The sequence below is a fragment of the Limulus polyphemus genome, unplaced genomic scaffold (genome assembly GCF_000517525.1).
Source record: "Limulus polyphemus unplaced genomic scaffold, Limulus_polyphemus-2.1.2 Scaffold8516, whole genome shotgun sequence".
Lineage (NCBI taxonomy): Eukaryota > Metazoa > Arthropoda > Merostomata > Xiphosura > Limulidae > Limulus > Limulus polyphemus.
This window is the reverse complement of record NW_013674126.1, coordinates 4780-18256: the sequence shown is the minus strand read 5'-3', so window position 1 is coordinate 18256 and position 13477 is coordinate 4780. Positions and strand designations below refer to the sequence as shown.

General features: G+C 31.5%; 1 protein-coding gene across 5 annotated transcripts in view; it reads left to right on the top strand.

Annotated features, from left to right (window-relative positions):
* Nucleotides 1-1022: 1022 nt before the first annotated feature.
* LOC106475398 (techylectin-5B-like) overlaps nucleotides 1023-13477 on the top strand; it is a 15187-nt gene continuing 2732 nt past the window's right edge. Inside the window, exons 1-6 of one of the 5 annotated variants that reach the window (XM_022379511.1) lie at nucleotides 2005-2249; nucleotides 2604-2782; nucleotides 3115-3220; nucleotides 4810-4974; nucleotides 5327-5545; nucleotides 6016-6099. In XM_022379511.1, coding sequence (XP_022235219.1) covers nucleotides 2063-2249; nucleotides 2604-2782; nucleotides 3115-3220; nucleotides 4810-4974; nucleotides 5327-5511 — 822 coding nt within the window. In that variant the 5' untranslated portion in view covers nucleotides 2005-2062 and the 3' untranslated portion in view covers nucleotides 5512-5545; nucleotides 6016-6099. Of the gene's footprint in view, nucleotides 1233-2004; nucleotides 2250-2603; nucleotides 2783-3114; nucleotides 3221-4809; nucleotides 4975-5326; nucleotides 5546-6015; nucleotides 6346-13477 lie in introns of those variants that run through there. The other 4 variants (XM_022379510.1, XM_013936081.1, XM_013936082.2 and 1 more) reach the window with 4 other exon arrangements.

Below are 13477 nucleotides of genomic sequence, written 5' to 3'. Positions count from 1 at the left end.
TGTTCAAAAAGCTTATTTATAGATTTCCGTTGATGATTCTTTAAATGGAATTTATTTTGAGAATTAAAAAACATTAAACATTGTTGTCAAGAGCTAGCTCAATCAGTTTAAAAGACATTTCTTGGGGGAATTCAACAATGAGCAAGACCAGTCCCTCCTCTCTCCCCAAATATGGAGTTTAAATGGATAAGTACCAGAAGAACACTTATAATTTGGCAGCAAAATATAAATTTTATAAGTGAAGCTCACGATACAAGAGAGTGACGTTTACTGTCGCGTATAGCACATTCATTATATTTCATCAAACATATATTACAAAATTATATGTATATGTATATATATATTAGTATATTGGTAACTTTTTAAGAATAACGCTGTGTGTTTAGTGTCCTTGGATTCAGTCAACTTAGGCCTCATTTATATAATCAGTCACCTTCTGCGCGTTTCCACATTGTGTTGTTAATATATATACTCCTCTAATATGCTTCATAATTCCTGAGATAAATAAAAACTAAACAATTCTTCAGTCGTGATAATGTTATGTTATAAGTAGTATTTCTAGAAACGTCAAAAATATATCTTTATAACATGAAACGACAAATCCTTTACGACGGATCTCTTGTCAGTAAATACATTGCAGGAAATCGAGCTCAATGTTAATATGTTTACTTGTTGTTACGATTTCCAGTTAAGGAACTAAACTTTACTATAAAATAATTGATTAGTTACTATGTTATTTGTTTTGTAAACTTACATGCTCTTATCAGCAGTCACACTTGTTTCTTCTTGATTTGACAGCGGATGTTTTTTGTTATTGTAAGAGAAGCATGGTGCGCTGAATAAGTTCTCTTAACAGAGATGCTTTAAAGCTGCTTTGAATCCAAGATACGAGTTTAGTTTCGTTGGAAGTGCTTTTCCGGAATTTCTCATATCAAAATTATTCTCAGAATACCGTCTAAAGTAGGTCCAACTTGAATAATTTCCTCTCTATATAAATTATGAAGTTAGCCTACTATAAAAACTATACTTCGTTAAGAATCAACTGATCAGAAGAGTCATGAAAAGATCAATAGCTAAAACGTTCTTCTTACATGTGGTTTGTATCTGTTGTCTCTCAGTCTTCGTGACAGGACAAGAGTCAGAAATTTCTCGTTATGACTTGGAGGACATCTTGGACGCTTTACCTACAACAGTGTGGGGAATGGTAAACGTAGCTAAAGGAAAGCTGAAAGGTAAGATATCATAGATTAGGTATAAATATAAAATGTCAGAAATATAAAACTATGATAATTATGTTTCTTTTTTTTTCATTACAGTTTTTAGAAAGTGAAAACCAAGACTACCATGTTTTCAACATGATCTATTTAAATATTCATTATTTTAATCCAATCAACATTTATACATTGTTGGACCTACTATAGCAAATAATTTGGAATACTTAAAGAAAGAGCTACAGTTGGGGTATTAACATATTGTATTTCATTAATGTGTTATGGACAGAATAATTCGTCATTAATGAATCTTACCTACACATTGATGATGTGAGAATGTTGTATTATTACGTTTTCCTGTAACTGATTATTTTTCAAGGGTAACAATGAGACATTAGCTAGTTCTACTACACTCATATCAAAATTATTCTTAGAAATATCCTCTCTATATAAATCTTTTAAATATTACAAATAACAAGCTAAACATAAAATTGAAAAAAGAACAATTTTTGAAATACCCAAATGACCAAGATTCTGATGTGTAGCATTTTTTTGATTAAGTAGAAGTTATATATAACTCAATGTACTGATACGAGTAGCATACTATTTAATCTGGTTTTTTATGTTGTGCGTGTATATATCAATGTATCTGGTAAAATAAATAAATTATTAGTATTTTAGTTTCAATTTATTTAAGGTCGTTTCAAAGTTTATTTTCTCAGAACTCTGTTCAAAATTAGCTATATTACAATAATATCCTTTCTATATAAATGGGTATTTAAAAGACATTCATGGACTTCCTTGTATCATCAAGTTAGATCACTGTAGAACTCGTACTGAGCATAAAAACCATGAATAGCACAAGAGAAGGAAATGTTCTCTTTCAAATGATTTGTTTAGGGTTAACTGGAATATTTCTGTCAGTCTCCGTGATTGGGGAAAAGTCTGACGTTTCACGGTATGACTTGAACGACATTTTGAATGCTTTACCTACGACAGTGTGGGGAATGGTGAACCTGGTTAAAGAAAAGTTGAAAGGTCAGTTTTAATGGATTAAAGTGTATTTATAATTTTACTTTTTATACAAAATCTCAAAACAATGATTGTTATCGCATGGACAACACAGATGTTTTCAGTGTTTAAATGGTAAGAACTAAAGTTTCTTCCAAAATCAAACACATGTGTTACTTGTTTTATTAGAATACAAATAGAATAACAATTCAACTAATGCGTGTTAGGTTTATTAAATAAACAATTAAACATCTTTCACTTTAAGGAAGAATTAATTGAATGTAATTAGTACTAATTAGTCTGAAAAAGTAGCATCATTCATAAAATTATATTTTTTAAAACGCAAACAGTTTTAAATATAGGTATTAATGAAATTTAAAGGAACTCTTCCGCTACCCGAAAGTAAGAGATGCGACAATGCCACAAACTTCACAGACTGTGCAGATTTGAGACGTAGAGGTTATGTTGAGAGCAACCGGGTCTACTCTATTTGGCCACGGTATTTAAACGAACCAATTAAGGTTGTATGTGACATGGACACCGAAGGCGGTGGATGGACGGTAGGAGTGTGTTCTATGTTTGTTAACTTCTTATTATAAGTCAAAGTGGCTATTACTATTTTTATTGAAACATACATACAAGTCAAAAATACTAAACTAACTTTAACATTGATGTGATATTTAGATTAATTAAAACTTGGAAGTAAATATTAATTAGTTTAAATGTTCTATACAGGTATCACTTTGACTGAAACTATTAGTGTGAAAATAGTTAGTTAAGGTAAATCACTGTGGTATCTTTACTTATTTTGTATTTATTTTAATATATTTAACTCAAATTATTTTCCTTAGTAATCATAAAGCTGAATTTGAATACATTTTCTTTACTAAAGATAATCCAGCGCCGCGGGTACTACGATGATAAACCTCAGGAGTTCAATCAATCCTGGTATCAGTACAGTGTGGGATTTGGATCTCTGAACGATGATTTTTGGCTTGGTTAGTATGCTTCATGTGATTATATAGGATATGTAAGTATATGGTTAGCATGTGTGTTAACAGACATTTTTCCAACAATTAAGTGGAGTCTTATACCAAATATACGGAATAAAATTATAATATAGAAAATTACAAAATACTTGTAAAAACAGTAAGTTAAGAATTATTTGAATTAACTAAATTATGTGATAGAAGTTTGTGTGTGGGTGTGTGTTATATTTTAAGTAGTGAACCGGTGGACCGATTGTCATCAATCTTAACACGTACCATTAGGGTCTCCAGCCAAGTGATACGGAGTAATCGACGTTAGGATCTGACTCCTCTTTGCTTCCCAAATGTGTTGAACGTTCATCACCAAATCATCTACAAATCTACCATGAAGTCTTCATAATTATCAAACTAAACATAAACTAGAACATGAGAAACAAACTTAACAATCTTTTGATTTGTTCTATAATACAGTTCTTAATTAATGTACTTTTGTATTAGTGTTTAAACGTTTCATTTTCGTCTATTGTTTTGAAGACTCGAAATATCGTGTGTTATATCTGATAGTTTATTAATCTCAAAATTGGATTTCGATGGCAACGGTGGGAAGAGCACAGATAGCCCAATGCTTAACAACAAACATACAAAAATACTGTTACAGATCAATACTAATTTAATATAGGTAAAACTACTTTGAATTATTTTTCAACGTTTACTAATCATATAAAGAGACCTACGAACTATTTGTAATAGAAACTTTGTTTCAAATATATTGAACTTTATGAAAAGTGTTAGTAAGTATGTTTAATATCATATATTTAAAATACATTAGTTTTCTATCATGTCAGAGATCATAACACTCTAATAACCTTTGTTTTAAGTTCTTAGATCTGTATCTAAAGTTTCATCTTTCACAAATCATTGCAAGGTAAACGTATAACAGAAAACACACTTAAGCAAATATTTCGTAGTGTCTACTTCTATTCCTAAAGACATATCAAATACTACAATTAAGTTCAAATCAGAAACGATGTATCTAATACTGTTTGTTCCCAAGATAAATTCCATAAAATACAACTAATTATAAATATTCGAGAAGAACATCGTATTTAAAATCATTAGCTTGGAGACCTCGTTCGACCTTTGAAGTTAATTATAGCAGCAAAATATTGAAAGAAAAAGTTAAAGTTGGAAACACAATATTGTAATTTAGGTATATAACATTCAATAGGGCTTTATATGGCATTAAGTGCTGTTTGATGTTTGTTTACTTTGCTCTTGAATACACTATGAGTTGTTTCTTGTAAGTTCTATTATTTGTAGCAATTCCAATATTAAACGTATTAAAATTTGAATTAGAAAATATACTCGTGTAGTAATAGACTAGTAATTATTGGTATTATGTGTTTCAAGTAATGTTTTCCAAATAGTGTTTTAGACCTAACGGACATGATTAAGTTAATTCCCAGATGTTTATTATAATTAGCCTCTTTATCCTCTTGGACTTGTATTTTGTTGTTTTATAATTAATGTAGAAATAATATGATAGCTTGTTTAATACTTTGTGTTTTAATATGACTTCCAATATCCTTATGTTGTAGGAAACGACAAAATATTTGCCATAACAAACCACAAGGAGGTGGAGCTTAGGGTGGATTTAGAAGATTTCTCAGGGACAAAAGTCTATGCTAAATTTTCATATTTTGTTGTGTTGAGTGATTTACGAAATTATCAGATGTTTTTTGGTTCTTATAGTGGTGATGCAGGTAAGAAAAATTGTCATTTTTAATTTAGATTTCTATATTTAGACTTACACGATGACGAATAATGTTTATGAATTCTTTGGTAGAATGATTGTTGTGATTGTTACCAAACAATCAAAACTCGAAGGTATACGAATATCATAAACGGATTATTAAATACTTCACAGAAAGTATAAGAACACATTTATGAGTTATATATATATTAAATGACTTGTTTATCTACATAGACCTTTATTTTAATATATTTTTTGCTCTTTATTGGAGACTAAGATTACAGGAGCTAGATTTGTAAGTCAGATAGGTCTACAAACATGATACATTGTACGTACATTTTTAAATGTTTCATTCGTCCCAGAAAGAAGATATTTGGATTTTAGTGACGTGCACAAGGAGATGGCTGGGTGGACACAAGCCCCTGTCTTCCTGACGTTATGCCCAGAAAATGTCCTTTTTCTCAGTCATAAATATTGTCACTACGAAAACACCTGTTTCTACACATTGCTTCCTATGAGATATTATCAGCAAAACATTCAGTGTTAAAAAGAAGGTTACACAAGGATGTTCAGTCCTTATTGTAAGAAAAAAACAATAATATTGATATGGTCTTAAGTGTTAATATGCAATAATTCACTGTTTATTTTTAGATCGTAAAAACGTTTATAAGACCAATTAAATATAAGAGTATCTGTTTGATTCTATAGTTTTACCTTATGTGTACTATTAATCCTTTTCCCCCAATAAAAAGATGCTTTACGATGTTTGAAAAGTAACATTTCCTTTAAAGTCCATTAATAATTAATGTTGGATTTTATGTACTTAAAATTCTAGTAGTTTTTCCAATAATTTCATACTTTATTAATCTAATGTCGTATTTATAATTTGTTAATTGTAAAATTAGACTAATTTATCTTTTATTGCTAAGATTTTTAATCCAATTATTATCAATTTGTTAAATATGGTTTGCAGAATACTTATAAGTGTTAAATAATAGCAACACATGATAATAAATAACTTTTAACCAATCTTTTGTATTCACCACAACAGGTGATTCACTATTGTACCACAACGGTTCACTTTTCTCCACAACAGATCTAGACAACGACGCCAATGCAAAAAGTTGTTCTATTGACCATGGTGGTGGTGGTGGGTGGTGGTTTAAAAGTTGTACCAGAAGTAATTTAAATGGTGTCTACTACAAGGATGGTAAAGCTTCAAAATCTGGGAGTGGAATTATTTGGAACACACTTGGTGGGAATAATGTTTCTCTTAAAAAAACAGATATCAAAATTAGACCATCTCATTTTACTATCTCTCATTAAACTTGTGACATTGTTTTCGAAGATAATAAAATGTAAGTAATTGATCATATTCTAATCCTTTCTGATCTATTATACTTTCAAAGTATTGTACTTATTTCTGTGTTTAAGATTTTAAATGGCCAAATTCTTTAATTCGTAAAACAGATATTTTCAACAGTTCCAATAACTTTAAACTATGCGATTGTTCCTGGAATGTCACTAGAACTTAACATATGATTATGAATGTTCGACATCTCATATTTTAGTTCTTGTATTCTTTATCTATTCACCCTCGATGAGGAGAGGAGTTATATATAAATATATTTAAAACAAAACCAAGTAACAAAACAAAATTTCAATAAAAGACAGAAAAAAGGAAATGAACGATATACAAGTAATAAAAATGTTTTTCTACAGTTCTACATAATCAACCTTACAAGTCTTTCAATATTAAAATTTAATTTAATGTTACACTCTAAAATTGATATTTGACTTTAATATAATTGCAGTTGGAAGTTATATATATTCCTAACTGTTGGTATGGAGTTTGTTTATCATAATATCATGGTCATATCACAGTAGGCATCAGTGTAGAGTAACTAAGAGTCTGGGACTTAGATACAAAGAAAACCAAGTTGAGTCAAAAGATATCTTGATTACATAGAACTACGATGGTTTTGTTCTCTTGACATTTTTACATATCCTACAGTAATTCCTGTACGCTGAATCCTAAAATGATATCCATTTTTCTCCATCACGTACAGATTTTTCAGAAAACGTCATATGTATTTTTACATAAGTGAATAATTTTCATTGAAATAGGGTTACATTAAAATGTTGACAACCACTGTCTATATATTTCTATGGACCAATCGCGACGTGAGAGTCTTATCGATCGTTCTAGAACCCACGATAAACACACCGCTAGTATATAAACGTTTAACAGGCCGCATGACGTGTCATTTCTCGATAGAATTTGTTTGTGCATGAACTTTGACATTTTCTTTTCAATATTTTTTATTCGTCGTTATGACAACAAGAGATTGTGGGAATGACCCCATCATATTCTGTTATATTTGTGGTAAATATGTTGTAAATAAACAAAAGTAAACATTACAGAATTCGTCAAAAACCGTATTACGCGTATTTTGGAATAAAACTTGGGGACCAAGACAAGTCATGGGCTCCGCACAAAGTTTGCACCACTTGTGTTGAAGAGTTGAGGCAATGGACTAAAGATGTGAAAAAGTTTTTGCCTTTTGGAATTACAATGGTCTAGTATGAGCCTAAAATCCACGGAGATGACTGCTACTTTTGCTCAAGTAACGTTCAAGGCAATGTATAGGACATTTCTTATCTGAACCTTCAATCTGCTATAAGACCTGTTACTCATGCACCTAATGTACCTGTACTTTCTCCACCGGAGACTGTTGATACAGTTTCATCTGATTCTGAATCTGATGTCGATAGAAATGATGATAGGGATAGGGATTTCCTTGAAAAGCTAGGTGCCGTCAGCGAAGAACAGAGGGAAATGTTTTCATCAAGATATCAGGGATATGGAGAGGAAGTATTAAAGAAGTTGAAACATCAGCATGATGGCTGATTACTGCTGGTCATTGAAACGATATGCTCAAGACGGATTGCATAAAAGAAAGACCACAAAACGTAGTTTTGAGACAAAAAAACGAAGATTTAAAATGATAGAAAAACAGGATGAATGAGGATGCACATTCGTTTGACAACAAACATAATAATAAAAAAATTTATTGTAGTAAGCGAAATACTAGTTTGATCTAATTAAGAGTTTTTTTTTTCTCTTTCTGATATGTAAAAAAATCTATACGGGATAAATAGAAGGGAATATTATTCTCGAAATTTCCGTAGCTGAATTATCGAAAATTCGTTTTTAAAACCAGAAAAACTTTTATGAAGTTTAAATTCGCAAGACTGTGTTATTAGAGACTTTCGCTACGAGATCGGTCGAATTAACCGACCTCGTAAACATTTTCTTCTCGTTTTCAACAATTTAACATTGAATTTCTATATCGAAAGTCTTCTAGGGATGATCTGTGTATAGTTGTATCATTCATATATACTTTTTTGTATTATTGTTTGGCACGTCACCCCTACATCATTTTGCATTTACAAAAATGTTTTTCTATTACTTGTTTTGTGACTTTTTTCCCTATGACTGAAAGTTAATATATTCTACGAATGTGTGTAATGAAATTTAATGTCACGTGTATATATTTTTTTACTTCTTCACATCATACATAATATAGGATTGGCTCCATAAAGGCACCAATTGCACAGTGTACAAAGCATTGGGCATTCTACATTTTTCAGTCATTTATTGTTCAAGGGGTGATGATAATATTGCTTACACTAGAATTATGAGTTTTTAAATTACTATACTAGTTATTACAACTAAGTGATGATTTCGGGAACTGCACTGAAACACACAGAGTGGATTTAGATTTAAACTGACGTTAGTGCTAAAGTAGTTGTATAGTTATTCCGAAGAAAGATGAACACTTTGGTGGATTAGTATCTTAGCGATGGTTTCTTGCCTTGTTTTTGTACTTGTTGGTAGAGAAACAAAAGAAAGTGAGTGGCAATCATTTTTTTTAAAGTAAAACTCTCTTTCATTGTTGAATTTTTAGCATTCATATTTGTATTATGCCTACTGAATACCTTGGCCATCCCTACATATAGAGTTTACTGACTCTATGATAAAGAAAAAAATCAGCAGCACAAAGAAAAATGTGAATCAGAAACACAACAGATCTCAATACAAAACATATATAATAGTTAGAATAATAGTAATACATAAAGTATACAAAAAGAAAATAAATACCCCCAACCCACTACAAGAAGAGAAAAACAAGAAAACATTCGCCTTTAGAGCAGCTACTGCAACAACTACACAAACGATACCCCTGGATATCAACCACAAACAACTGGCTGTTCTTTTTTACTGGAAATAAAAATAAAGGATTAGACAACAAGTACCTCTTGTAATCGAACAAAATACGATGTACTCATTTAGCTTTAAAGTAACTTCGAAAATGCACGACTGCACCCCTAATTAATTTGGTACACCCAGCTTTAAAAATCACATATTTAGCCATAGAAGATAAAATTCGCACTGAGCAACATTTTGAGTTGTGTAAACTCGACAAATTATCAACCAAAGCCCCTTGTTATCTTTACCGGACTGTTAAGTCTTGAAACAGAATTAAAGTACAAATTAAAAACAAAAGATCACCCATTCTGAATAAACGGATGATGAAGAAACTGGTGTACAATGGTTTCTAAGCAACCATTACAAAATGTGCTCAACCCATTAGTTTGTTTATTGACGTATAGGGGTGTAATATTTCTGGTTACACCCTAAAGCCAAAGAAGATAATTCAACCCACAGTATTGAACCCAAACAAAACCATTAAAAGTAGATCGGCTATTAGAACGTCACTCCGTGATTTGTAATACATGTTACTAGCAAATGCGAGCTGGCACACACACATGCATCACCTAATACACACACATGAAAAATAGTATAATTTATTTAAAGAAAAACCTAACATTAGCCTTTTTCCGAAACAAAACTGAAAAGAAAAAGTAAAAGAAAAGGTGATAGCAGCAAGTTAGTAGAAACAATTTTCTTCCGAGCATCCTTTAAAGCTGAAAACAATAAGATATATTTACGTAAAAAGTAACTAATAAAACATGCGTGATATGATCTGTAATCTGTTGAAAGTTGATTGTTTAAGCGTTCAATGGATTTGGTGTTTTCACATTCAATGCCTGTTTGGTATTTTTTGAGAAACTTTAAAGTTTTGTCGAATCTTCTTCATTTATTTCACGGTTTATCTTTAGAATTTTTAGATGTTTTTATAGAGCTGTTTTTGAATAGGGATTTGGTGGATCGTCCTATATTCAGAGTTCATTTTGGTTCGATTGTTGCATTTTAACTATGAGATTATACTACGATGCTTATATGTGACAGTGGCAAAAAAAAAAAGAAGAAAGAGAAACAACGTCCTTAGAAAACCATGTAACTTACCCATAATACATCTGTGCAGTAGTTTTCAATAAAGGGAGTGATCCTGGAGCTGGCTATTTTACATCAAGCTATACTAAGTAGTGCCAACCTGCAGTGGATACCACAAATCTAAACTCACAACGCCTAATGATAAATGCCGTTATCTTAAATGACAATTGACGATGTCACCAAGAATCCAACACACACACTGAAATTTCTACACTATCACCTCCCAATTAATATGATACATAGTTAAACTAGCACAAATTATAATACCAAACATCTTAAGCGCCTCATTATTGACTACAGTATTAGCGAATCTTCCTCGGCCATCCGTACCAATGCACCAAACCACACATCATGAGTCAACATAAGGGAAATGTCATTAGCATGTTACTGCATTGAATACCGATAATTAATAACAGAAACATAGAACTTCACCCAAGCCAGGATCAAACTGTGTAAAAGTTTGACACAAAATAAACAGAAATGACGACAGAGGGCATCTCTCTCAGATGCCGCAGTTAGTAAGAAATATGTCTGTTAAAAAGACATTATATTTCATACAACTAAAGCCATCCCTACGTGTATCGATTTCACAAATGTAACAAGAACTACTCTAACTAATAACCCAAACATATAAGGAAAGTCAATGCAGTCAGAAGCTTTCAGAATAGAGTTTTAACAACAAGCCACCCCATTAGACTCATAGACACCCGGATATCAATCGCAGCATTACGACTAGAAATACAACCAAATTGTTCAGGGGACAACAATAAATTAAGCACTTTATATAAACAACCAGCCAGAACGTTAAATATAATATTATAAGCCACTATTAAATAGTGTAAATGGCTTGCTATTCCCGATCGCCACCCTTCGCTATAGGAGCAATTACATACATTTTCAGGTGATAAAATTCCCCCTTTCTGAATATTTCATTAAGAACACTTACAAAATAAGACGAAATGCGCCGATATTTGGCTACAAGACAACGCCTCATCAAAACTCAAAAAACGTTATAACAAAAAGAGAAAACATGCCCCGTAGCCTGAACACCAACCTGTTCCGACTTATAAAGTTAGGAATAAGATTTATACGAAACCTTCGACCATAACGTAACACACCCTATTCATTAAAACAAACTGGGGTATTCAGAAATCGACCAAATGTGTCATTATTGGTGTAAGAAATAGGTTATCAAAATGCCCAAAACTAATTCACGGACCGAACTAAAGTAAAAAGATGCACAGAACAAGGCATGGTCATTGTGAATAAACCGTTTTCGTTGAAAACCATTAATAACATATATTATCAAAGAAGAAATAAAAATATTTCTCTATGCGAGACTGAAAAAATATCTCTACAAATAAACTCAATGTTACGTCTCGAATACTGTCTCCTGACATATATAAAAGGATTGAAAAATATCAAGTAACAAATAGTTACTAGACAAACTAGCAAACGTAACCAGAAATTTTTCCAGAGCAGCATCTTCCACACACTTAATCTAAAACAAATAATAAAAATAACTTCAGTATTACACTGTAAATGTAAACGCAAGGATTAAAAAATAGTTATATTCATACGAATGAGGTGCATGGATGTTAAACAAACAACGCTTAACTTACATCATTGGTACCTTTAACCGCAACAATAGCATTATTAGTTTCACAACTTTGTGATCAAAATATTGCCAGGAATATATCCCGACACATCCAAAAAAGAAACAGTACGAGTCTTACATGTAACACCAGTCATACAGTAAGTATCTCACTTAACGGCTAATCCTTTTTCTACTGTTACACATCAGTCGACAGAATGAAATTAATCTCACAACCTCCATATCTGGGAGCAACAGATGAAATGGATAACGCATCGTATTGTATTGTACAAAAACGGACTGAAGTACGTCCCCAGGGGTGAGAGATTGAGCCTCCATATACATTATTCTTCTCATGACGTCCATACTATCACTACGACGATCGCCGAGATCAGCTCTAGCTAGGAACATCGTGAAAAACGATCCAACAAAACACAAAGAAACCTTTCCGATCTATAGAACTAGTTGAAAAAAAATCTATAAAATCGGTACCTTTAATCTTTGATTTTATCCGTCCGTCTTCTTGAAGCAGATCCTATATATGTTCTAGAACAATCAGTACATTTACATACGTAGATAGCATTTACATACGATTTGAATTACATATTTTATCTTTGAACACAAAATAGTTCCATATTATGACGATAGGTTATGGGATGATTCGAAGTTCTAATTGCACATGAACGTTGCATTATAGATTTTTAAGTTGTATCTTTATTTTCAAGGCATGTTTACAGGTTAATAGTAGTTTCATATGAAGGATCTTGTTAGATACATTATACACCTCCTCTTTGGAGAAAGACTTTGTTGACTTAAAACGATAAATTCTGGGATTCGATTTCCCGCAGTAGACACAGCAGATAGCTTATGCGTCTTTGCTTTAAGATAAACAGAAACCATGGTGAGTTTAATATTTCCGTATTGTTTACTTAAAATAAAACGAAAAAACTTTTCAATCTGTTCTTCATTGTCAAATACAGGAAATGTATAATCTACGAATCTTTTACACAACAATGGTTTAAATTCTCTAGGACATTGTTGTAACCCAATCTTCCCATGATAACACATAAACACCTGCTAATATAGGGGCCAGACTGGGCCCCATACTAACTCTTTCTATCAGATGATAAAATACCTTTCCAATGAAAAAAAAAATGATTATATTGTTGCAATTTCACACATTTTACGAAATACTTTTTTCAGATACCCTCAAAGCTACCATCAGAATTACAAATTAAGTTTACAAATAATTCAACGGTCTCATCTAATGGTATATTAGTTAATAGCGGTTTTACATCAACTGGTTTCCTAATAATCTGTTAAAAGTAGAGTTCTTTATGGATAAAAATTGTTAACTTAAAATCAATAAATACGCAGCTTAAAATCTTCTTTAATAAAACAATTTTAGCCAAAGTAAGAATTAATTGTGTAACTCAAGTGACATATTTTATCCGTCTTCAATGTCTTACACCATTGTAATTATCAGATTCAGTATTTCAAAGGAATAAAATCTACTTTTCCCACTAAACGAAAGACCCATAATTATATATATATATA